The 27419-nt window shown below is 37.1% G+C and overlaps 1 protein-coding gene and 1 long non-coding RNA gene across 4 annotated transcripts in view; both read right to left on the bottom strand.

The window, feature by feature from the left end:
* The window catches only part of LOC126937620 (uncharacterized), a 32100-nt gene extending 11133 nt beyond the window's left edge, over positions 1–20967 (bottom strand). The window contains exons 1-2 of one of the 3 annotated variants that reach the window (XR_007719789.1): positions 20425–20595; positions 5508–5594 (exon numbers count right to left, since the gene is read on the bottom strand). This is a non-coding gene — a long non-coding RNA (uncharacterized LOC126937620). Of the gene's footprint in view, positions 1–5507; positions 5595–20424; positions 20596–20788 lie in introns of those variants that run through there. The other 2 variants (XR_007719791.1, XR_007719790.1) reach the window with 2 other exon arrangements.
* LOC126937613 (interferon alpha-2) lies at positions 44–1412 on the bottom strand. The gene has a single exon (XM_050761165.1). The coding sequence runs from the start codon at positions 1111–1113 to the stop codon at positions 547–549; it is 567 nt and encodes a 188-aa protein (XP_050617122.1). The 5' UTR covers positions 1114–1412; the 3' UTR covers positions 44–546.
* Positions 20968–27419: the final 6452 nt, after the last annotated feature.

The following is a 27419-nucleotide window of genomic DNA, read 5'->3' as shown; positions in this document are numbered from 1 at the left end:
TTTGTTGGGTTCACCTTGTTATCTTGAGTACAACACACAACCTGTTCACAGAAAGTTTATTTTCACTTATATCTTGAATATAATATTGATGGATAAATGAAGTGTACCAGTTATTCTTTAATTAGGTTGCACAATTAGGCTTGGAATTTCATTTCAAAGAATAAACAAGTACAAAAAGTTTCCATAGCAAAAGTTCAATGAACAAGACAAAATAAATCTACCAAAAAACATATTTTATTACATTAACCACACTGCAAAGGTGCACATGACATAATATGAACAAAAATAAGTTAAGTTTTATAAGTAGTTAAATAAATAATATTTTAAAAATATTTAAATAGATAGTAGATCAGTCAGCATGGTCATCTGTAAGGGACTAGTGCCTTAAGAGCTGAATACAATGTTGCTTAACACTCCTAAAAACATTTGAAAAGATTTAAATCATGTCATGGTCATAGCAGAAACATGAATCTTTGAAATGGCAGATCATAAAAAGGTGAGCTGGTGTATTAGTCAATGAAAATAATTTCCATGTTGAACCAGTTTTCATTCCTTACTTCTTAAACTTTCTTGCAAGTTTGTTGACAAAGAAAAAGATCTCATAATTTCTGCTCTGACAACCTCCCAGGCACAAAGACTGTATTTCTTCTCTTTCAGATAGAGAGTGATTCTTTGGAAGTATTTCCTCATGGCCAGGATGGAGTTCTTGTTCATCAGGGGAGTCTCTGTCACCCCCATCTCCTGCATCACACAGGCTTCCAGGTCATTCAGCTGCTGGTAGAGTTCAGTGTAGAATTTGTTTAGGAGGGTCTCATCCCAAGCAGCAGATGAGTCCTTTGTGCTGAAGAGATTGAAGGTCTGCTGGATCATCTCATGGAGGACAGGGATGGTTTGAGCCTTTTGGAACTGGTTGCCAAACTCCTCCTGGGGAAATTCAAAGTCATGTCTGTCCTTCAGGCAGAAGAAAAGAGAGATTCTCCTCATTTGTGCCAGGAGCATCAAGGTCCTCCTGTTACCCAGGCTGTGGGTTTGAGGTAGATCACAGCCCAGAGAGCAGCTTGACTTGCAGCTGAGCACCACCAGGGCCACCAGTAAAGCAAAGGTCAAGGCCATTGTAGATGTTGCAGATGCTGCTAGGCTGGTTGAAATGGGTGAGCCTAAATGTTAGGCTCTAGGTTCTCTGAAGACCTTGCTTTGTGCCTAGCCTTAAATAGGGAACATATTCATTTACATTTTCCAAACGCCCCTGTGTTACTTTCTACTTCTCTTTTTGCTTTCTTTATGCACTCCTTATGTGGGTTTTAAGCCGTTTTTCTCACCACATTTTTTTCATTATTGTTTCCTTCCTCTCTTACCCCATAGCCTTTTTAGAAACTTTTTCTGATTGAATCTCCCATTATATTTTAATCACATATATACTGTGTATCTATTTACATATCCTATGTATATCTCTATTCTATACATTAAATTAAAAAGTATAAAGTTAATGTTTTTTATTATTGTAAAGAATGGTAAAACAATTAAAAATTAAATTAAAAGGCTATTGACATTTTACTTAACTTGATAATTATATTTTAGAGCAACTTTTTAGAAAATAGATTTTTGTGGGTACATAAGAGGCATCTGTGTTTATGGGATAAGTGAAATATTTTGATATAGGCAGACAATTCATAATAATCACATCAGGGTGAATGGAGTATCCAATGCTTCAAACATTTATCATTTCTCTCTGCGACATACATCCCATTTATACTATTTTAGTTATTTTACAATATATAATAAATTATCATTAACTGTAGTCATTCTATTGTGCTATCAAATACTAAATCATATTCATTTTTTCTAACTATATTTTTGTGCCCGTTAACCACCTCCATTTTCCCCCATATGATCCAGAAATCCCACTACTGGGTATTCATCCGAAGGAAAGGGAATCAGTATGTCAATGAGATATTTACACTCCCATGTTTATTGAAGCACTATTCACAATAGCTAAGATTTGGAAGCAACTTAGGTGTCTAACAGATGAATGGATAAAGAAAATATGGCATTTATACACAATGGAGTACTACTTAGTCATAAAAAAGAATGAGATTCTGTCACTTGCAAAAACATGGATGGAGCTGGAGGATGTTATGTTCATTGAACAACATCAAACCCATTGATTTGCACGTACTTAACCACACTTGAATCTCTAGGACAAATTCCACTTGGTCATGTTGAATGATTGTTTTAATGTGTTCTTGAATTCAGTTTGCTAATTTGTTGTTGAGGATTTCTGCATCAATATTCATCAGAGATATTGGCCTATAGTTTTCTGTCTTTTAAATGTGTCTTTCTCTGGTTTTATTATCAGAGTAATACTGGCCGCATAGAATACATTTGGAAAGATTCTGTCCACCTCTATTTTTTTAATAATTTGAGTTGGATTGGTATTAGTTTTTTAAATATTTGGCAAAATTCATCAGTGAAGCCATCAGATCCTGTATTCTTTTCTGGGAGACTTTTTTTTTATGGCATGTGTCTCATTACTTGTTATTGGTTTGTTCACATTTTGTATTTCTTCATGGTTCCATTGTTACATGGTTCCGTGAAGAAATACAAAAACCATGAAGGAATACAAGAAACAATTCTTGTATTTCTTCTAGAACCATTCTTGTATTTCTTCATGGAACTATGAAAAAATACAAAACCTGAACAGATCAACATGTTGTATGTTTCTAGGAATTTATCTATTTTGTTTAGGTTTTCCAATTTATTGGCATATAGTTTCATAGTATCCTCTAATGATCCTTTAATTTTTTGTGGTATTGGTTGTGATGTCTCCTTTTTCATCTCTGATTGTATTTATTTGGGACTTATTTTTTTCTTAGTCTGTGGTGAGAGAAAACATTTGAGATTATTTCATTTTCTTCTACATTTTAAGATTTGTTTTGTGACATAGCCTTTGGAATATCCTTGAGAATTATCCATGTGCTGAGGAGAAGAATGTGTATTCTGCAGCTGTTGGATCAAATGTTCTGTAAATATCTATTAGGTCCATTTGGTCTATGGTGCAGATGAAGTTTGATATTTGTTAATTTTCTGTCTGGATTATCTCTCCAATGCTGAAAGTGGGGTGTTGAAGTCTCCAGTTTTTATTGTGTAGGGGCCTCTCTCTTTAGCTCTAATAATATTTGCTTTATATACCTGAATGCTCCAGTATACGGTGCATATATATTTAGAATTGTTACATGCTCTTGCTAAATGGAACACTTTATCACTATATAATGTGACCTTCTTTCTCCCTTTTCATAGTTTTTGTCTTGCAGTCTATTTTGTCTGATATAAATGCAGCTTCTGCTTCTTTTTGTTTGTTTCCATAGGCATGGAATATTTTTCCATCCCTTTACTTTCAGTCTATTTGTGTCTTTATAGATGAAGCATACTTCTTGTAGGCAATGGATCATTGGATCTAGGGGTGTTTTGTTTTGTTTTGTTTTGTTTTTTTGAGGCAGAGTCTTACTCTGTCACCTAGGCTGGAGTGCAGTGACTCGATTGATCTTAGCTCACTGCAACCTCCACCTCCCAAGTTCAAGCAATTCTTGTGCCTCAGTCTCTCTAGTAGCTGGGACCACAGGCATGTGCCACTATGTTCAGCTAATTTTTTGTATTTTTAGTAGAGACAGGGTTCTGCCATGTTGGCCAGGCTGGTCTCGAAACCCTTGGCCCAAGAGATCCACCAGCCTCAGTCTCCCAAAATGCTGGGATTATAGGTGTGAGCCACCACGCACAGATGGGTGTAATATTTTTTTTTTTGAAATACATTCAGCCACTCCATGTCTCTTGATTGGAGATCTTAGTCCATTTACATTCAGTGTTATTATTTATAAAGACTTATTCCTGTCATTTTGTTATTCATTTTCTGATTATTTGATGGCCTTCTCTTCCTTCTTTTCTTCCTTTTTGTGTTTCTTTTAATGTAGGTGATTTTCTCTGCTGGTGTGTTTTAATTTCTCCTTTTTATTTTGTGTGTATTTATTATATGTTTTAGATTTGAGGTAACCATGAGGCTTGCATATAGTGTCTTATAACCCATTATTTAAACGGATAACTTAACACTGATTGCATAAACAAACAACCAAAAAGAAAACAAAAAATCAAACTTCATCTCCCCACTTTTAACTTTTTGTTGTTTCTATTTATATCTTACTGTATTGTCTCTGTCTTGAAAAGTCATCATAGTTATTATTTTTATTGATTCATCTTTTCTTCTTTCTACATAAGACATGAGTAGTTTACACAGCACAGTTGCAGTGTTGTAATATTTTGTGTTTTTCTTGTACTTACTATGACCACAAGTTTTGTACTTGCACATGATTCCTTATTGCTCATTAACATCCTTTTCTTCCAGATTGAATAACTCCCATTAGCGTTTCTTGTAGGTCAGGGCTGGTGTCGATGAAAGCCTTCAGCTTTTGTTTATCTGGGAGTCTTTTTTTTTCTCTTTTCTTTTTGAAGGATATTTTTGTCAGTTATATTATTCTAGGGTGAAAGGTTTTTTTTGTTGTTGTTTTTGTTTTTGTTTTTTGTTTTTCTTTCAGCATTTTAAATATATCATGCCACTTTCTCCTGGCTTGTGAAGCTTTCACTGCAAAGTCCGTTACCAGATGTGTTGGATGCATTATTTTCTATAGTATACATTATTTGTTTCTTTTCTCTTACTACTTTTAGGATCTTTTCTTTATCCTTGACCTTTGGGAGTCTGATTCTTTTTTCTCTCTCTCTCTCTTTTTTTTTTTCCAATAGGGTCTCACTCTGTCACCCAGGCTGGAGTGCAGTGACATGATCTTCGGCTCAATGCAGCCTCCACCTCTGGGTACAAGCGATTCTCATTCCTCAGCTACCTTAGTAGCCGGGATAACAGGTGTGTGCCACCATGCCCGGCTAATTTTTGCATTTTTAGTTGAGGTGGCATTTTGCTGTGTTGGCCAGGCTAGTCTTGAAATCGTGGCCTCAAGTGATCCGCCCTCCTTGGGCTCCCAAATTGTTGGGATTACAGGTGTGAGCCGCCACACCCAGCTGGGAGTTTGATTCTTAAATGCCTTGCGGCAATCTGCTTTGTGTTAAATCTGCTTGGTGTTTTATAATCTTCTTGTAACTGAGTATTAATATCTTTTACTTTTACTTATGCTTCATCAGAGAAAATAATTTGTAACTTCCACAGCTGTTAGATATTCATCCAAATATCAACATTTTTTTTCTTTTCAGCACTTGACATAATTATTGTTGTGTTGAAAAACATTAGTAAAACTAAATAATAAAATGCAAACTATTTTCACTTAATTCTCAAAGCCCACCTTACACTCAGAAGGAATGAGGCTCAAACATAAGCAACATTCAGGAGATAGCCAATGATATCTCACAAGTAAGTAAAGGCCACCACTCACAATATGACTTTGAGATTAAGCAAATGACTGAAAGTCCTCCAGTAAGCTCTCTATTTATCACGGGTTTCTAACACTTACCTTGCATGTATTTTCTCTATCTTCAATGAACTCAATGTCAATGCTTCTTGTGTGATACATGAGAAAACACAGTTGGAGAAATGAACACTAGGGAACAAGATTATGTTAAATAGGATTAAGCTTTGCAGGAACACAAACTATTGTAATATTTGGTCACACCTCAGAAACTAATTTTCACATGCTTGGGAGTGTTACCATCTCTAATAAAACTACACAACTTAGAAAATATCATCAATTTGATTTTTGTTTTGCATTTTTTTCATTAAAGTTCAAACATCCTAAGGAATTTTATATGTTTCAAACCAAGGTAATTCTTATAAAACAAAGAAAATAATCTTTTTCTTATATTTTAAACTGGATAAATGTTGAATATTAGTATAGGAAGCACTAACTTACAGCTCCTAATCCTGAACTCTGGCCTTACTGTTTATTTTGCGTAAGAAACTATGTTGTCTCAAACCTCTAGATTCCTCCTCATGTAAAAATGGTAGGTATGGGATCATCTTCAGCCATTCAGCTTTTTAATAACTGGACACTGTCTTATTCATTGCATTATCCTCAGCACCAGGCCTAGTGTACTCACTCAATAAATAATTTTTACAGAAGCAATTCCTCAGATTTTCTCTTCCTACTGGAAGACACTCATGAAGTATTTTATTTCATCATGGTCATATTTGCTCAATTTAAAACAGATAATGACTAATATTTTCACTTTACTCTTACTGAGTGTCAATAATGCCTATTGAGCCTATTGCTAAAACCAGTGGATATCTAATACTTTAAGGCTTATATAGCTCTTGGGATTCAAATTGCAACAACAGCATAATATTCAACATTTGTCTAGCACTATATTATGACCTCATCTGTAATTTGTCCTCTACTTTGTCTTAAAAGAAAATAACTAGCCTGTAGTTAGATACAAAGATATATGTCTAAATTCAAACTCTCTGATTCACACAGCTGTCAACAGACAACATACCATTCCACTCTCTGGGGTGTGGTAGCCCTACTTCCCCCAAATCATCAATCTTCTACCTTTCCTGCACTTGTAAAGGATGTATTAAATCCCCAGAATGTGTGTGTGAACTATAAATAGTTGTGACATCATTTTCCATCCCTCAGAAACCTAGGCTTCAAATAATTTGATGATCTTTAGGCAACATTAGCATAAAATCAGTCTATATATAGAGAGAGCAGAAACAATCAGTTTTTTAAAATAAACCAAATAAATTGTATTATCGATTATTTTCATGATACAATTAAACTGTATTATTAAACAATTCTAATGCTCCAAGTTCTTAAATGGGCACAGGAATTTCTATAACGGATAAACTTTCTTTTCAGAAATATATATTGCAAAAATTAACAACTTTTAATAGTTTATCCAGTCAGTACATTTTTATTGGCTTAAACTGTTAGTCTGTCAAACACTGAGATATGAGCATTTTGTCTACATTCAATTCAGATTTTGCTGGGAACTTAAGCATATTTACTTTTTATGTAGTATTTGACCATGCAAATTTGTTTGGCTAATCCTGATTTTTTTTATTCACCTTCAGCTTTATGTTAATAAAGGGATATGAATATGATAAAACCGTTGGAATATAAAGTATTTCCATATAGTGCTCACAAGACCAAATATATTTCTTTCTCATTTTACTTTTTGTAGAAAGCAAAACTAGTCTGATTTTGCATCCCAATGCATAGGGCCTAAAATAAAATAAATCTATGTCTAAATGAGATAAGAATTTAAGAAGGAAGTCAACAGAAATTAGAAAACGTCTTGAGATAAATGAAAATAATAAGACAACATTACAAAACTTACCTGATGCAGTAAAAGCAGTACTATGTGGAAAATTTACAGCTATAAAAGCTTACACGAAAAGAGAGGAAAAAAAGAGCCCAAGTAAACTACCCAATTTTATCTTATGTAACTAGAAAAAGAAGTGCAAACTAAACTCAAAGCTAGTACAAGGCAGGACATTATAAAAATTGGAGCAAAGATATACAAAATAGAGAAAGAGTAATTTAAAAATTAACAAAGTAATAGTTGGTTTTTTGAAAAGTTTTTAAAAATTGACAAAACCCTAACTAGATTGATTAAGAAAAACGAGAGCGTTATCCTCATATCAAATCCAGACAAGGACATGACACAGACTACTACAGAACAACATCCCTACTGAATATTGATGCAAAAATCCTTAACAAAAAACTTGGAACTCAGATTTAATAGAACATTAAAAGGATTATGCATTATGACTAATTGGGATTTATTCCTGGTATACAAAGATGGTTCAACTTAAAAAAAAAAAAACCAGTGAATGTCATACGCTTCATTAACAGAATGAAGGGGTAGAAACTGCAATCATCTCAACTGACGCTGAAAAAGCATTTCACAACACTCAATACCCTTTCATGATAAAAACACTCAACTAGAAACAAAAGGAAATTCTCTCAACATGATAAAGGCTATTATATGAAAATCCCACAGCTAACATCATATTCAGTGGTGAAAAACTATAAACTTTTACTCTGAGATCAGAAATAAAGCAATAATTCCACTCTCACCACTTCTATTTAATGTAATACTTGAAGTCCTAGCCAGAGGAATTGGTAAGAAAATGAAATAAAAGGTAATCTCAGTACTTTGGGAGGCCGAAGCAGGCAGATCACGAGGTCAGGAGATGGAGACCACGGTGAAACCCCATCTCTACTAAAAATACAAAAAATTAGCCAGGTGAGGTGGCGGGCACCTGCAGTCCCAGCTACTCGGAAGGCTGAGGCAGGAGAATGGCGTGAACCCGCGAGGCGGAGCTTGCAGTGAGCCGAGATTGCACCACTGCACTTCAGCCTGGGTGACAGAGAGACTCCGTCTCAAAAAAAAAAAAAAGAAAAAAAAAGAAAGAAAGAAAATGAAATAAAAGGCATACAAATTGGAAAGGAGGAAGTAAAATGATCTCTGTTGGCAGACAGAATGATCTTATATGTAGAAAATCCTAAAGATTACACACACACACAGGCATATACACACATTGTTAGAACTTATAAATGAAATGAGTAAAGTTAATTAAAATGTACTTCCTGCTTCCAGCCTGTTGTGCAGGTCACAATCTCCTGACTAACCTTCCTTACCACACTATAAAGTGGAGCTGGAAAAACTCAGTGTGGAAGTGCAGTGGTAGTTTAAATCAGTGGGAAATCTCCTAGTTGACAGTGTGTGAAATATCTTTGTTAACAGTACATTTCCAGTTTCACAGGTTCATTATGAATATCAGATAATGTCTGCCTGTATAATTTGAAAATACATTCATCATCACATTAGTCAAATAGAGAGCTCAGATATATTTTAAGAACTTGTTAGAGAATTCTACATTGCCAACTGTCAGAGGCTTTTTCATAGAAGCATATGGATGTTGGTAGAATTTAGGAGATGTTACTGTAACCTGCACAATTTTGTATTTGAGGTCATTAATGAGGAGGTTTGTGTGCATGTGTGTGTGTGTGTGTACATTGATTGCTCAGGCAGCTGGAAGGGACATCAATTTTTGGGAGGGTTTCTTGAATCATTGTTTCAGATTTCCTAGCCAATGCTTTAGCCTGCTTCCCTATAAATTGGAGGGGAGGGTCTTAGTAATATTTTAGTATATTTCTGTCCTTTTTCTTTTTCTCCATGACTACTTCTGGGTGGACCAGGTTAGGAGCAAGGGAAAGGCTTGGCAACTTTTGAATCTCTGTTTCTTTCTTTGATTGCCTTACCTATTTTCAATTATTATGATCCTTTCTATTCATGGAATGCTGTAGAAGATTAGGTATAATACATATATGTGTGTATATATATGCATACACAGACATACATATAGACACATGCATGCATATAACTGATACGTATATGAATAATTTTACTTATTTTTGTTCATTTTGTTACGTTATTTTTAGTGTGAAAAGATTGTCCTAGCTAACTGTTCTGTCACTTTGCCCTGAAAATCTCTGCAGCCATATCAAGAGTTATTAACTTTATGCATAGTTGACTGTAGAACAATGCAGGAGTTAGAGGCTGACCCCCCTCGAAGTGAAAAATCTGCATATAACTTTTGACTTTCCAAAAACTTAACTACTAATAGCCTACTGTCAACTGAAAGCCTTATCAATAACATAAACTGTCAATTAACATATTTTGTATGCTATATGTAATATATATTCTCACAATAAAGCAAGCTAGAAAAAAAGAAAATGTTTTAAGGAGATCACAAGAAAGAGAAAATATATTTATTATTCATTAAGTGGAAATGGATCATCAAAGTCATCATCACACTAAGCTGCGAAAGAGGAAGAGGAACGGGGGGATTTGTCTTGCTGTTTCGAGAGGTGGCAGAAGTCAAAGAAAATCCACTTATAAGTGGGCCCTAGTAGTTCAAACCTGTGTTATTCCAGGGTCAACTCCATATTCAAAAGAACTGGAGAACCGAGGCAGCGCTGGTAGCAGCAGAGTTGGGGGCAAGAGCTGATCCACTGCAGCGCTGAGCCACCCATCCACTCTGCCTAAGTCTCTCTCCGGCTCTGGCCTTTAGCCACTGAAGGCACATTCTCACTTGGGAAGAGGATGATGGAAAACTTGGGTCACAACTATATTGGTCACAAATGTCTTTGCAGAATCATAGTGCAGTGTCAGCAGGAAGAAGCTGAATTTGAAGGCAGATACACCTTGACTCTTCCTGCCTGCCAATGCCCTGCATTGCAGTGGACAAGTCTCCATAGATGACCAGCCAAGCACAGAAGTGCAGTAATAGAGGGGTCTGCAGTACCAACACTGCTCACACATCTATACTTCACAAACCGGTAAAGAAATCCATTGTGGATTTGTTTAGGTGCATTGAAGTTCTTATTCCTCTAGGAGGAGATTACACAAGTCATATGATGCTCATTTGCTTAATAAAGAAAAGTGAACATCAAGAACTGTGAAGATATTCCTAGAGCCAGAAGCAGCTTGAGAACTTGGAACGCAAGAAACTCAGCAAAATCTGGTATTCTGGGCTCTTGACTGCACAGATAGAATTTGTCAAATTTGTTAAAAATTACAACTGTGTTATTTACACACAATTATTTTGACAGTTAAGTTCACCCAAATATTGATATTGTGTGAAAGTATGTGCCCACAATAGATGCCATGATCCTGTCCTCCAAAGTTGCATGGGCTGTCAGGACAGATCAAGTACTCATAAGTCACCCTAGTGAAGCCCCATATTTACAGAGAACCTCTGCTCTGCTCACCCAGTGCCTCAGTCCTCCCCCTAATTCTCCTCTAATCCTCCTAGAAACTAGGTTATAAACAAATCTTCTGTCACCAGCACTAGTGCAGTCCAGGCTCCCCCAAGGAGTCTGGGAGTTTGGAGTGCTTCTCAACATTATGTCCAGAAACAAAGGGTGACTTTCACACTAGTTTAACATCCCCCACATGCAGAGTGCTGAGATAGGCTGACTGGAGAGAGGAGACTACCACTCTTAACCCTCCTGGCCTCAGATTCTGCCTGTTCTGTAGAAAGGAGAAAAAAATAATGGTTCTGCCCCGTGCTCAAATTGGACTCTGTTCCTTGCCAGCTGTGGCCTTCAGGCAAATCTCTACTCTTCCCCGAGCCTCATGCTCCCCACAACCTTCTGAGACACAATTTAGAAAATATGAATGCTAACAGTAAGTGTAAAACCACTGCAAAGTGTTAAGTGGATGTTACTGGTTATTCTTCAACATATCTAATTGTGTTGAACTGGACTACTTTTCCAGCTTTACCGTTATTTGTCATAGGATTGTTTGTTGGTTTAAAAGTATGATTCTGCAGCCACAGTTCATAGGCTGGATCCCAGGTCTGACCTTGTAAAATACCCTAAACGTGTGTTCCCTAGTTTCCTCTTCTTTAATATGGGGACAATTTTGGTATTTTTTTTCCATAGGATTATTGTAAGGATTAAATGAGTAAATACACACAAAAGGCATCAAAGTATACCTACTAAAAATAATTAGGACTGTTAGAAGTCAGAGTTTCTTCTGCCTTCAGGGAAGAAACAGGAAAGCTGGTTTTAAGTAGTGATGAGAAGGCAGCACTCAGGAGGCGTCTACGTCCTGAGCAAAATCTTTTATTTATTTTTCACACAGGTGCTAGTTTCATAGTGCATTCAGTGTACGAACATTCATTGTGCTGTATGCCTAAGATACTTGTAATTTCTGCGTATTATACTTTTTCTTTTCTTTTTTAAGATAGAATCTCATCCTGTTGCCCTGGTGGGAGTGCAGTGGCATAATCATAACTCACTGCAGTCTCAAATTTCTGGGCTCAAGCAATCCTCCTACCTCTTATCTCAGCCTCCTGATTAGCTGGGGTTACAGGCACATGATAGCGCATCTGGCTTTGTTATTTTCATGGTTAAAAAATACCACAATATGTGTAATTATATATATTCATCTGCTATGGTATATAGATTTGTCTGCTATGGCTGTGTCCTATTAGGCCCTCTAAAAAGTTGTTCATGCTTGATCAAGGACAAGATTCGGCTTTTTGAGAATCTGTTCCATTATGGCTAAATGTTTTCAAAAAAACTGGTTGTGTAAAAATATTCTAATGAAGATTTGATTCATTGTGACATCCTCTTTTATTCCAAAGAATCCTTTTAAAATTGTTTCCATGCATACGTTTTAGCAGTAATGCAACGTAATCAAGTATTAGCACCTCAAAAATATATTCAAAGATTTGTAAAACTCAAACAAAACTTGTGACCATGAAGTTTTGATGTTTCGTCATGTTTCCTAAAATAGAAAGTTTACAAAATCTTTCAATCTCATAAGTTACTAGATGATGCTTACAGAAGCAATAAAATCAGAAATAAAAATGTTAGCAAATTTTTGCAAGTGATTTTCAATATTGTTTTATTTTATGCAAAAAATAACCTCTTAGAAGGTCCCAGAGTATTAGCAGCCCAAACTCTGGAATATTCTCAATTTTAGTTGAGCTTTTCAGTTATTATAATATTCGTATAGTTACTCATATAATTAATAATAAAAAAGGTTCTAGTCTTATTTGTGAATAAAGTTCAGAATGAGTCACAATGTTATAGGTAATCATGTTAGATATAAACCACTATTGAGAAAGAATATAAAAACAAAATATTTTTTGATTATACAATATATATAGTCCATTATGTTCACATTAAGAATGATGTTAACAATTGTTTTATTGACATTTTTTAAATGAAAGAAAAACTTCAATATATCTAGTTCATGAAACTGTTAATAAACTAGTAAATGATACGGACATAAAAATGACACTAGCCAAGTATATGATAACGGGGCAATGGTGGGAGGTGCACACAAAGGCACAAAAGCCATTATTTCCCACCCAAAATGGTAATGTGACATACGTGCCTTACTCAGCTCATAATCTTATGTAAAATTCTGCATTTGTGAATTAAGATAACCTTTTAAAAGTATTGTACAAAGGGTATATATACATTTTTGAATTCAACTAGCAGATGGGAAATTATCATATCTGTATTAACCACTACATTAAAAACACTTAAGGATATCTAGGGCATAAAAATCAAAATCGATGTACTGGCACATAAGATAAATATTAAGTAGTAAATGATACCAAATGCAAACCTGCATTATGCTGAAATGGAAAGCATCTTAATGCAAACAGATTACACATTTTTATGCAACTTATCTATGTGGGATGACATTTTGAACCAAGTGGAAAATGTTAATAAAATTCTCCAATGAAAACCATGACTATACAGCATATGAAGCTGAATGGTTCATAGAAAGCCCTTGCTTAAAACAAACGAGATTTAAAAGTTCCTGAAAGTTGAAATTAATGAAAATAGTTATTGGTTCATGAGATATTGCTAAATATGGTAATGCTCTTAATTGAAAATGAGATAAGCAGAAAAGTAATTTTGAAAGTATTCTAATGTTTGCCTGCATTAAAATCAGAAACTTACCAAAAAAAAAAAAAAAGAAAAGAAAAAGTCTGGTCTTAGCATAAACTTAAAATAATGTGTTTTAATAGTTTTCAGTTTTCAAGTGTTTTCAACTACTTTGTTGTAGGAAAAAATAACCATTAAAACTTAATACAATCACCTACATAGGGGCACACGTTTTCCTTTTCCCCGGGGTGCCCTGTCCACTGAAAGGTGGACAGTACTTCGTAAACTCGCTTCCCGTTTGTTTATGATTTTCCCCTTTCTCTGAATTCGGGCCTTTCTCCGTAGAAATGGCCCTGAATCTCTAACACAGACTACGGCACAATCTGATTTTGAGCCGTCAGTCCCCTCAATACACTGGCACAATATACTGGTCTCGCTAAAATGTTTCATGAGAAAAATGTCTCAGGGGAGGCGGCGGTAGAACTCTCCCTCTGTAGTCAGAACCGTGAGAGGCGGCGTTTACTCGCTGCTCACGAGGGAGGCCCGTGGACCCTAATCCCCAAGCGCCGGGCCTCGACTCAGCGGACCCCGAGCGCGGGTCTCCTTGAGGAAGCGGCGCCAGCGGGTTAGGATCGCTGGTGGGTCCGTTACAGCTGGTCCGGCGACCGCTGCCGGCTGTTTGGAACAGCGAAGGGAGCTTTGTGCGCTGTTAGCAGTGGTCGCGCGCTCAGTGTCACTGCTGTCCTAGTGATTGAAATTCTCGGGGGAGTGGGGAGGGATTGCATTGGGAGTTATACCTGATGTAAATGACGAGTTGATGGGTGCTGACGAGTTGATGGGTGCAGCACACCAACATGGCACAAGTATACATATGTAACAAACCTGCACGTTATGCACATGTACCCTAGAACTTAAAGTATAATTTAAAAAAAAAAAAAAAAAAAAGGAAATTCTCCGTGTCCTGATCTCTGCTGATGGCACTCATCACCTGCTCTACTCCATCCTTCACATTTCACTCATCAGCATATGTCATCTTCTATTTTCACAATCATTTCCCACAGTTACGTAAATTGGAAGCGTAAGTATCCTCTCCTTTCCACCCACAAGAGCCACTAGCTCTGTTTTCTACAGGAGTCACTGAAATAATTGTAAAAAACTCACTCTCTGGTCCAGAGGTCATAAGTCTCACAGGTCTTGTCTCCCACACACCTCGTGAACTTACAGTGAGAATTCACTGAGCAACTATAGAGCCACCTGGGCCACAGTAAATATGGTTATTTTATCCAATAATTATGGTGATTATTAATTTTGTTGATCACATTTTAGACTCTCAGAGATAATTACCAACTGTTCATTTCATTTTGCCAAGTATATAAAATAGTCAAGATATTTCCTTGTCATTTTGTCAACACATCTACACATTTGTAGGTGAGGCACAAATTGGTGAAAGTATCTGATAATTTGTAATCAATTTGAGAATTGTAGGAGACCATAAAGGAACATCAGTGTATTATAAGCAAAGTGTAGGGCTTTCTAGAAAATAAGTGATGGTTCAGCACATGTTTTAATAGTTTTCAGTTTTCAAGTGTTTTCAACTACTTTGTTGTAGGAAAAAATAACCATTAAAACTTAATAAAATCACCTACATAGGGGCACACGTTTTCCTTTTCCCCGGGGTGCCCTGTCCACTGAAAGGTGGACAGCACTTTGTAAACCCGCTTCCCGTTTGTTCATGTTGGTGAGGAGGAGGTGGAGTTTGGAGTCTGACAAAAATCTAGGTTTTGAAACCTAGATTTGCCTTTTATTTACTAGATTGTTTTAGTTATATACACTCTGTTAGCATGTAGTTTTTTGGTAAATGAGATTATGGTGGGGGGATTAAATGAGTCCCTCAGAAAGGGGAAAATAATTTGTAGTTGCTATCATCATCATCATCATCACCACCATTTTTGATAAAGGCTGAAAGAAGCCTGTGTGATTTGTCTGTCAGGCCCTTGGTGGTCATGATCAGAGCAACACTGAAACATTTAATTAGTAATCAATTCGGGATTAATGTGCCATAAGAAAATAAAGGCAGCATCAAGGAATGTGTTCTTTATCCTCAAACAAATGCGGAGAATAAAAACTATTTTAATGAAACCTTGCCATATAACCATGATAACCTGAGATCTCTTCATCATGATATCATTCACGTAGCACCTGTAATACATTAGATTGTGACCCAATATTTCAAGTTTAAATCATATATGACAGACAAAATTATCAAGTATAATTATTAACCCTTTCTCTAAAAGAGGATCTCATATCTATACTCACAAGTAAAATCACAGATATTGAATCAATGAAAGGAGAGAAATGATGGCCTCAATTTGGCCCCATTTAAGAAAGGCACAGGGGTATGAATGAGAGAAAGAAACCCACAAGAAGTTGGAGGAGGGTACAAGAAAGAATACGCAGTTGTTTGGGGGGAAAAAAAAACACATTTGCTCAGAAGGAGCCACCATGATAAGAGTGACTCATGGAGTGAATGGTTAAAGAGCATTTAATTTTTATGTTTGTTTCCTTTAGAGACAGGTCTTGCTATGCTGCCCAGGATGGAGTGCAGTGGCATTATCACAGTGCACTGCAGCCTTGAACTCCTGGGCTCAAGCTATCCTTCTGCCTTTTTCAAGAAACATAAGTAAAACTGAATTAGTTCCAGCTAGTAAAACTGCCAAAGTGTTTGGTGCATCTTTTTCATAGCCCTAGAAAGGGTTCCTACTGATTACTTACTCTATAAGACCTGTCACCTTTTCCAGAGTGCTCCACTACAGAAATAATACATTTCTCTTATTTACCAATATATTCACTAAATAAGTACATTACTTGAAAAGATATACTCAAAATATTTTGTGAAGCAATGAAATAAAACCATTTATGTTCTTTTTGAAATTGAAGGCAGATTAAAGGTTTATGGACATTTAAAAAAAAAACAAAAAAGAAAAAACAGAAGGCAAAGCTGACCATATTTATAAAGAATAAAATTTGAAGACAAGTATAATGAGATAAATTGTAATTGTTACAAACTACAAATGTAATTTCCTTATATTCAAAAGTACTGTACAATTTCTTCTTATTGAAAAAGTCTAACAAAAATGACTCAATACATTTTATTATAGAAGCAGAAGGAAAGTCTTTGAACTGAGCTTAAAGCAACATATTAACAGATGAGACCCAACTGACCAAAATGAAGTTTACATCTAAATCTCTTTTCCAAACTTCTGAGTTTTCTGATAAGCCTATTAGCACTGAGAAATAACTTACTGATTCTTACTTCTTTATTTCTGGTAGGACAATGTCCTGGGCACAGCAGCTATGTACTTTTCTTTTTCAGATACAGACTGGTCCCTTGGGAATAACCCATCACAGCCAGACTGGAGTTCTACTCAAGGTCTCTTCCATTTCCTGTTCCAAACAGCTCTCCAGAAATTCTAGCTACTGATCAAGCCCAGTGAGGAATTTCAGCCCTTTGTGCTGAAAACTTTGGAGATCTGTTGGATCATCTCATGGACAATATTGGTGGCCTGAGCCTTTTGGAATTTAGTGCCATCCATCTGCTCCAGGAGAACCTTAAAACATTCTTGTCCTTCAGACAGGAAGAAAAGGAAGATTCTTCCATTTGGTGAAGAACTGTGAAGGTCTCCTGCTTCTGGCAGGCTGGGCCAGGTCATAGCTAAGGGTACAGAGAAAGCTGGAAAACATCATCCTCAGTGTCACTAGTGAAAAGGTTGGCAGGGCCACTGGTGGGATGCAGCTGGCTGGCCCTTGTGAGCCTTCACTCAGCTGTCTCAGCACTTTCTGGTTGTGAGACCATTACATAACCAGGCTAGGATTTTCAGTTTTTGTACTTATCTCAATTTTGTTTCCATTTTGTTCACTTTCTATTCTACTTATGGATTTCAGATAATGTCATGACCTCAACACTTCTTTTGTATTATAATCGAAATTAAACACTTCGAAAATGGCAGAAATCTCAATCTAACAGGATGTATTCATCCAAATGAGAACCAATGTTTAAACAAAAACCTGTCTGAGTCTTAATCTATTTCTCTTAAAATTCTAATAATGGTACTTAGAGGTTTTATCTTAGATGTCATTTTTACTTTTTTTTTTTTTTTTTTTTTTTGAGATAGAGTCTCTGTCACCCAGGCTGGAGTACAGTGGTGCGATCTCTGCTCATTGCAACCTCTGCCTCCTGGGTTCAAGCAATTCTCCTGCCTCAGCCTCCCAAGTAGCTGGGATACAGGAACCTGGCACCATGCCTGGCTAATTTTTCTGTATTTTTAGTAGAGACAGGGTTTCACCATGTTGGCCAGGCTGGTTTCGAACTCCTGACCTCAAGTGATCCGCTTGCCTCAGCCTCCCAAAATGCTAGGATTACAGGCATGAGCCACTGTGCCTGGCCCATTTTTACTTATTAAATTGCACTGAAATACACATTTCCTCACCTCTCTCCATTTCCCTTTTAAGGGGTTAATGCACTAGATTTGATTTCTTCCACCTTTCTTTACAGGAGCCACAAATCACAATCTACAGATCACGGGGCATAAAACTGGCATACCAATGGTTAACTCATCCAGTTGTCTTCATTCTGTCACTAAAAATGTGTTCACTGCATACATGGGACAAACAATGTGCTTGGCAATGTGGATTCAAGGATAATAAGACAGGAAGATAATTGCCCTCTAGGGAACAAAAGCCAGACATTAAAGACATGATTATGATTAATTAAGCACTAGCATTCTCAGTGCAGCCAAGAGGAAGTACTGAGAGCAAATCAAGAGGGGAGTTGGGAGGCAGTAGAAAGCTTCACTTTCTGACAAAATCTGAGACTCTTAGCAAGTTAAACATCAGATTTTTGTTTCCTCTTCTGAAAAATTGAGAATATTTTAGTAGTTGTCATGTTAGAAACTGTAAAGATTAAGTGAAATGAAGTTTGGAAATTACTGGCTGAGAATATGAACATGATAAATTATAGTGATGTGGTTTGGCTGTGTACCCACCCAAATCTCACCTTGAATTGTAATAATTCCCACATGTCAATGGTGGGGCCAGGTGGAGATAATTGAATCATGGGGGTGGTTTCTCCCATACTGTTCTTGTGGTAGTGAATAAGTCTCACGAGATCCAATGGTTTTATAAATGGGAGTTCTCCCTGCACAAGCTCTCTCTTGTCTGCCACCAGGTAAGACATGACTTTGTTCCTCATTCACCTTCTGCCATGATTGTGAGGCCTCCCCAGCCATGCGGAACTGTGAGTCAATTAAACTTCTTTCCTTTATAAATTACTCAGTCTTGGGTATGTCTTTAGTAGCAGCATGAGAACAGACTAATACAGATAGTAACCTTTAGTATAAATATAATCTATATAGTTTGAATTTGTGAACTATATAGAAAATATATATACATACAACCATATATTTATAATCTGTATAGTCCATATTCAACCAAGTCCATCCAAGAAAAGCTTTGATTGCAGCTCCCCTGACACTCTCAGGGTCTTGCACGCTGACGCCTCCTAAATGGAAACTCTAGGAGAGGAAATAGTCTGTAGGACTAGAAAATATTTTAAAAATTTTTATTCTGAGCCCATATGAGTGACCATATCCTGGAGAAGCAGTCTTAAGAGGTCCTGAAAAAGTGCACCCAAGGCGGTTGGGTTATAATTTGGTTTTAGACATTTCAGGGAGATACGAATTGCAGGTAAAATCATAAATCAATACATGGAAGGTATACATTGGTTTGGCCAGAAAAGGCAAGACATCTCAAAGTGGGGATTTAAAAGTCACAGGTGGGTTTCAGGGATTCTTTAGCTGGCAGTTGGTTGAAAGAGTTAAGCTTTGTCTAAAGACTTGAAGTCATTAGAAAGAATGCTTAAATTAAGACAAATGGGTCTACAATCTGCCATGCAATGCTATGTGACAGTTAGGTTAGAAAATGAGCCACATTTTACTGGGTTAATTTTTTAAAATCCATTTAAGGAGATTTTATGGTTTGCAGCGCATGACTCAACCCTTGCTTTGCATGGCCTTAGGTCTTGCTTATAATTTGCTATCTTATTGCCACAAAGAGTCTGTTTTGTCTTATTGTCTCTCTTATAACATTAATGCTGGCCAGTTGATGTCCAAACTCCAAAACGGAGGGGGATATAATGAGGCGTGTCCAACCTGTTTCCCATCATGGTTGAGAATTCAGTTAAGGTTTTCAGGGTCCCATTGGCCAAAAGGGGGCGTGTTCAGCCAATGGGTGGCTTAGTATTTTACTTTTATTTTTAGTTTATAACTATATATCTCTATATATGTAAGAATATGTAGTATATGTACTTACATTTTATATATTATGTGTTTTTAAATAAATACATACATGTTATAATTTTATATAAAGTATATGCTGAAATATATAAATATGTTATATATAAGTATTTAAATGTACAGAAACACATAAAATAGATCAATATAAAAATATACATCCTTTATATATTTAAATATATATACTTAAATTATAAACTCAAATAGTATTTTAATACAGTATTAAAATTGGAAATTAATGCCTAAACATCAATGATGAGGCAAATATCAAAATTTTAAGTAAAGGCAGGAAATGTAAGAAGACCCTGAGGGTCTTACAAAGGAGAGGGGCCAGTGTAACAAATTATGGCAAACTCCACTCAAGCTTTAAAATTCTTACCCTAGAAAATAAAGTTCTGACCTGCTTCTCTATTCCTTGTAGGCAACACTGCTCATTTCTCTTTTCAGCAACACAAGTCAAGGTGGGGTCCTGAGGAAGGCCTTTCAGTAAACTAAAATTAAATAAAATTATCTCAGTGTCCCTGAGTCGCCGGAAATGTCAAAGTAGGGATCTTGAAAGCATTGCTGAGCTTGCTTCCTTTAAAGCTAGAGAAGTAAGATCACAACATTCTTGTTTTGGTATAAAGTATTTAAAATAATGCTGTTGAGTTTTAATATACCTGAGTTGAGTTATGGTTTCAGCGATGTTGACGTCTGAAGCTGAAAGCTTAGCCCCTGGCACACCCTGGGGCAGGCACGGGCGCCTCTCTCCTCCTGGCTCGGTACGCGGCGTCCCCAGCCCCGGGCGCTCCCAGGACCCGTCCGCTCGCCCCAAGGTCCAGCGTGTTCCCTTCCCCAAGACGTCCCTGCCCCGCGCCCCCACACAAACGGAATCCCGAAGATTAAACCCGTGCGATCTCGAGCCCTCAAGTCCCGGAATCAACTGGTCCTTCCGTAAAACAAGTCTCACTAAAGTCTTTATGGGAAATAAAAGCCCTAAACCCAGAGGGAAATCCCGAAAATAAAAAGTGCCCTGCTGGCTACCTGAGGAAGATGTCTCAAGGGAGACCACGGCGGTGCTGCCTCCTCAACAGCAAAGGAGATTTTTTTACTCAGGTTGAAGCTGCACAAAGTTGGCGCGATAAGCCGCGACGACGTTTCCCTGGGGCTGCCGGACGCCCTGAAACTCAAACCCGCGGTTCCCAAATCCTGGGCATCGGGAAACGCCATTCTGGCGCCTCGCTGCGGCCGTGGTGCGCAGCGCTGGGAGCTTTGCGCTCTTTGCGTAGCGGGCCCGCGCCGACCTCGCGGCAGGCTAGTGGATCTCTGAAATAGCAGTGGCCCACACCTCCCTGGTAATGGCGGGAGTGATCGTTCTCATGTCCAGCGCTGCCTGCTCACTTGGGAGGGACAAGCCTTGGAACCATGGCTAGAAAAGAAGAAAGGCAGGAGGAAACCGCTGTGCTATTTACACAGCTGAAAAGTATCCCCTCTCAATCATGCCTAATGACAGAACCCACTTCAAGTTTTCTAGGAAACGAGGAAATATCACCCAAATCCAGAAGACAGACATCCGTTTCCACCGTCAGCTCTCCAACAGATCTTCAGCCTCTTCCCCAGGGACGACACACTGGTTGCTTGGCGTAAGATCCTCCTCAATAAACGACTCTCCAGACCTGATCACAGCCTAGAACCACTGCAGCTGACAGAAGTAAATTTCTACAAAAGTAGAAAAATCTGTCTTGTCTCTATTTAGGAATTGCTGTCTGGAAATATTTCCAAAGAATCATTCCCTATGTGAAGTAAAGGGAATAAGGCCTCTGTGCCTGGGAGGCTGTCAGAGGAGAAATTGAAGGGTGCTTTTCCCTCGTTAACAATCCTCAAAGAAAAGACAACAAATAAACAAGAAAGTTATTATATATTCATGACTCTCTCTAATCAATTACATTATTGTTTCCTGAGCCAAAAAAGCAAAGTCATCTCAGATTTTTTAACCAGCTAGAAAAATCTGAAACCAAAATCAGTAGATTATATCAAAATTATATTGTGTATTACAAATTTATAAAAAATGCAGAAAAGAACATGTATTAGTTTCTCAAGATGATCATTTATAATTTTATTTATCTGCTTAAATCTTTGAGGGGTATTTGCTATTTCCAAAGTTGGAAATTTAATTTTTTATGGAAAAGTTTCTTCAAGATAGTATTTTAAAAGACTTCGTCAGTTAAGTTGATGAGAGCTGCTGTAACAGATAAATAGAAAACAATTAGCATTTAGATCAATATGCAAATTTACCTTTCCTTCCTATAAAAGCTCAATGCAGGACTTCCTGCTCAGATGACTCTGGTTGGCTATTCAGGGATCTCAGTACCTTTTATTTTGTGGCTTTGCTATCGTCAACATAAAACCCCAAATGTAGCTGTGGTGCTTGAATCTATTTTAGTCAATTGCAAAGGTTAAACTGTGTGGTACATCACGTGTAGATGTTTTCACAGGCCAAGATGTTACAGGGCAAGAATCTCTTCCAACCAAATTAACTTGGCCTGGATTTATTCTCATAGGATACCAAGATACAAAGAAGTTGTGAAAGGGAGTCCAGTTGGGTGACTAGTAGGAGAAGAAGGAAAGTTCTTTGAATAAGATTAATCTTCATTTTTATAATATTTGTACAAATGCTGTTTTTAGAGGGAAAAAACAATGTTTTTGCTCACATACTCTATTAAAAACTCTTTCCAAAATCTATTTTAACAATTCAAACGCAGGGAAGTGGACACAGATGTCATTTATTAGAGTTTATGGCATCATTGACTCTTTGAAATAAATGGTTAAATTGGTTCCCAAAGGCATTGGCTAAAGTTGAAAAAAGGCCAAGAGTATGGGATAAGGCCTTGGAACACATTGTAAAATTGAAATTGTTTCCTTATTGTCTGAGGAGACAAGGAAACTATGACAGATATCTCTGCAGGTACTTGAAGACTACTGAAAGAAAAGTGGAGAGGGAGTCTTCCATTTGTCCAAGTCATTATTTCTCATTCAGATATTCTAATTATTAAAAACACGAACTTGAAAATGATTCTACAATCAAATGACTGTTCTTTCTTTGAATATTCCACATAATTTTCAATTATAACTTCCAATGAAGAACCTTGAAGATTTTACAAATTATCTTTTGATTTATTTTCCTTTCAAATTACGTATTTAATATGTATTGGTAATATTCTTTCCACTAGTATTATAGTGATTACTCTTTTTCATGGATTTTGACTGAGCTCCTGAAATGATAGGGACTGGGCCAAGATGCCAGGGAACAAGGTTGGATAAGATGATGTATCTGTCCATAAGTATCTTATGGAGTCCTGATAAAATATTCTAAAGAGAAAATAGGTCAGATCACTAGAGGCGACATCCGTGACAGCAAAAAAAGAGAAAATTATAACCATGCATAAAGAAGAATAAGAACACTACCAGGCAAAAACATCTGACCAAGGACTCAAAATCCAAAATCTTGGTTTTTTCCACCTGAAGTAGCACTTTGAATATTACATGCCAAATTTTGGAAATCAAACAGAAATGGACCCCACTATTGCATGGAAAATGGATGGAGATAACAAGAAGCAAATGGTCCCTTATTTTTTGTATGAGGAGAATCTTAAAAAATCACTGGATAAGATGACATAATTATCACATTAAGACACACCTAAAAAAATGGAAGGCCAAACGGAAAGAGTAAAGGCATAGTTTGCTCCAATTCTATGCCCATTTTTAGCAAACATCTTTCCACCTATGCAAACACATTTTTTTTTCCAACCCCTTTTCTTTTTTTTTTTTTTTTTAAATTTATTTATTATTATTATACTTTAAGTTGTAGGGTACATGTGCATAACGTGCAGGTTTGTTACATATGTATACTTGTGCCATGTTGGTGTGCTGCACCCATCAACTCGTCATTTACATCAGGTATAACTCCCAATGCAATCCCTCCCCCCTCCCCCCTCCCCATGATAGGCCCCGGTGTGTGATGTTCCCCTTCCTGAGTCCAAGTGATCTCATTGTTCAGTTCCCACCTATGAGTGAGAACATGCGGTGTTTGCTTTTCTGTTCTTGTGATAGTTTGCTAAGAATGATGGTTTCCAGCTGCATCCATGTCCCTACAAAGGATGCAAACTCATCCTTTTTGATGGCTGCATAGTATCCCATGGTGTATATGTGCCACATTTTCTTAATCCAATCTGTCCCTGATGGACATTTGGGTTGATTCCAAGTCTTTGCTATTGTGAATAGTGCTGCAATAAACATACGTGTGCATGTGTCTTTATAGCAGCATAATTTATAATCCTTTGGGTATATACCCAGTAATGGGATGACTGGGTCATATGGTACATCTAGTTCTAGATCCTTGAGGAATCGCCATACTGTTTTCCATAATGGTTGAACTAGTTTACAATCCCAGTGTAAAAGTGTTCCTATTTCTCCACATCCTCTCCAGCACCTGTTGTTTCCTGACTTTTGAATGATCGCCATTCTAACTGGTGTGAGATGGTATCTCATTGTGGTTTTGATTTGCATTTCTCTGATGGCCAGTGATGATGAGCATTTTTTCATGTGTCTGTTGGCTGTATGAATGTCTTCTTTTGAGAAATGTCTGTTCATATCCTTTGCCCACTTTTTGATGGGGTTGTTTGTTTTTTTCTTGTAAATTTGTTTGGAGTTCTTTGTAGGTTCTGGATATTAGCCCTTTGTCAGATGAGTAGATTGCAAAAATTTTCTCCCATTCTGTAGGTTGCCTGTTCACTCTGATGGTAGTTTCTTTTGCTGTGCAGAAGCTCTTTAGTTTAATGAGATCCCATTTGTCAATTTTGGCTTTTGCTGCCGTTGCTTTTGGTGTTTGAGACATGAAGTCTTTGCCCATGCCTATGTCCTGAATGGTACTACCTAGGTTTTCCTCTAGGATTTTTATGGTATTAGGTCTAACATTTAAGTCTCTAATCCATCTTGAATTAATTTTCGTATAAGGAGTAAGGAAAGGATCCAGTTTCAGCTTTCTACTTATGGCTAGCCAATTTTCCCAGCACCATTTATTAAATAGGGAATCCTTTCCCCATTTCTTGTTTCTCTCAGGTTTGTCAAAGATCAGATGGCTGTAGATGTGTGGTATTATTTCTGAGGACTCTGTTCTGTTCCATTGGTCTAGATCTCTGTTTTGGTACCAGTACCATGCTGTTTTGGTTACTGTAGCCTTGTAGTATAGTTTGAAGTCAGGTAGCGTGATGCCTCCAGCTTTGTTCTTTTGACTTAGGATTGTCTTGGAGATGCGGGCTCTTTTTTGGTTCCATATGAACTTTAAAGCAGTTTTTTCCAATTCTGTGAAGAAACTCATTGGTAGCTTGATGGGGATGGCATTGAATCTATAAATTACCTTGGGCAGTATGGCCATTTTCAGGATATTGATTCTTCCTATCCATGAGCATGGTATGTTCTTCCATTTGTTTGTGTCCTCTTTTATTTCACTGAGCAGTGGTTTGTAGTTCTCCTTGAAGAGGTCCTTTACCTCCCTTGTAAGTTGGATTCCTAGGTATTTTATTCTCTTTGAAGCAATTGTGAATGGAAGTTCATTCCTGATTTGGCTCTCTGTTTGTCTGTTACTGGTGTATAAGAATGCTTGTGATTTTTGCACATTAATTTTGTATCCTGAGACTTTGCTGAAGTTGCTTATCAGCTTAAGGAGATTTTGGGCTGAGACAATGGGGTTTTCTAAATATACAATCATGTCATCTGCAAACAGGGACAGTTTGACTTCTTCTTTTCCTAACTGAATACCCTTGATTTCTTTCTCTTGCCTAATTGCCCTAGCCAGAACTTCCAACACTATGTTGAATAGGAGTGGTGAGAGAGGGCATCCCTGTCTTGTGCCAGTTTTCAAAGGGAATTTTTTCAGTTTTTGCCCATTCAGTATGATATTGGCTGTGGGTTTGTCATAAATAGCTCTTATTATTTTGAGGTACGTTCCATCAATACCGAATTTATTGAGCGTTTTTAGCATGAAGGGCTGTTGAATTTTGTCAAAAGCCTTTTCTGCATCTATTGAGATAATCATGTGGTTCTTGTCTTTGGTTCTGTTTATATGCTGGATTATGTTTATTGATTTGCGAATGTTGAACCAGCCTTGCATCCCAGGGATGAAGCCCACTTGATCATGGTGGATAAGCTTTTTGATGTGTTGCTGAATCCGGTTTGCCAGCATTTTATTGAGGATTTTTGCATCGATGTTCATCAGGGATATTGGTTTAAAATTCTTTTTTTGTTGTGTCTCTGCCAGGCTTTGGTATCAGGATGATGTTGGCCTCATAAAATGAGTTAGGGAGGATTCCCTCTTTTTCTATTGATTGGAATAGTTTCAGAAGGAATGGTACCAACTCCTCATTGTATCTATGGTAGAATTCAGCTGTGAATCCATCTGGTCCTGGAATTTTTTTGGTTGGTAGGCTATTAATTATTGCCTCAATTTCAGAGCCTGCTATTGGTCTATTCAGGGATTCAACTTCTTCCTGGTTTAGTCTTGGAAGAGTGTAAGTGTCCAGGAAATTATCCATTTCTTCTAGATTTTCCAGTTTATTTGCGTAGAGGTGTTTATAGTATTCTCTGATGGTAGTTTGTATTTCTGTGGGGTCGGTGGTGATATCCCCTTTATCATTTTTAATTGCGTCGATTTGATTCTTCTCTCTTTTCTTCTTTATTAGTCTTGCTAGTGGTCTGTCAATTTTGTTGATCTTTTCAAAAAACCAACTCCTGGATTCATTGATTTTTTGGAGAGTTTTTTGTGTCTCTATCTCCTTCAGTTCTGCTCTGATCTTAGTTATTTCTAGCCTTCTGCTAGCTTTCGAATGTGTTTGCTCTTGCTTCTCTAGTTCTTTATTAATTGCGATGTTAGAGTGTCAATTTTAGATCTTTCCTGCTTTCTCTTGTGGGCATTTAGTGCTATAAATTTCCCTCTACACACTGCTTTAAATGTGTCCCAGAGATTCTCGTATGTTGTATCTTTGTTCTCATTGGTTTCAAAGAACATCTTTATTTCTGCCTTCATTTCGTTATGTACCCAGTAGTCATTCAGGAGCAGGTTGTTCAGTTTCCATGTAGTTGAGCGGTTTTGATTGAGTTTCTTAGTCCTGAGTTCTAGTTTGATTGCACTGTGGTCTGAGAGACAGTTTGTTATAATTTCTGTTCTTGTACTTTTGCTGAGGAGTGCTTTACTTCCAATTACGTGGTCAATTTTGGAGTAAGTACGATGTGGTGCTGAGAAGAATGTATATTCTGTTGATTTGGGGTGGAGAGTTCTATAGATGTCTATTAGGTCTGCTTGCTGCAGAGATGAGTTCAATTCCTGGATATCCTTGTTAACTTTCTGTCTCGTTGATCTGTCTAATGTTGATAGTGGAGTGTTGAAGTCTCCCATTATTATTTTATGGGAGTCTAAGTCTCTTTGTAAGTCTCTAAGGACTTGCTTTATGAATCTGGGTGCTCCTGTATTGGGTGCATATATATTGAGGATAGTTAGCTCTTCCTGTTGAATTGATCCCTTAACCATTATGTAATGGCCTTCTTTGTCTCTTTTGATCTTTGATGGTTTAAAGTCTGTTTTATCAGAGACTAGTATTGCAACCCCCCCTTTTTTTGTTCT

This window comes from Macaca thibetana, chromosome 15 (assembly GCF_024542745.1).
Source record: "Macaca thibetana thibetana isolate TM-01 chromosome 15, ASM2454274v1, whole genome shotgun sequence".
Classification (NCBI taxonomy): domain Eukaryota; kingdom Metazoa; phylum Chordata; class Mammalia; order Primates; family Cercopithecidae; genus Macaca; species Macaca thibetana.
Note: the sequence above shows the minus strand (reverse complement) of the source record. Positions and strands in the feature narration are given on the sequence as shown.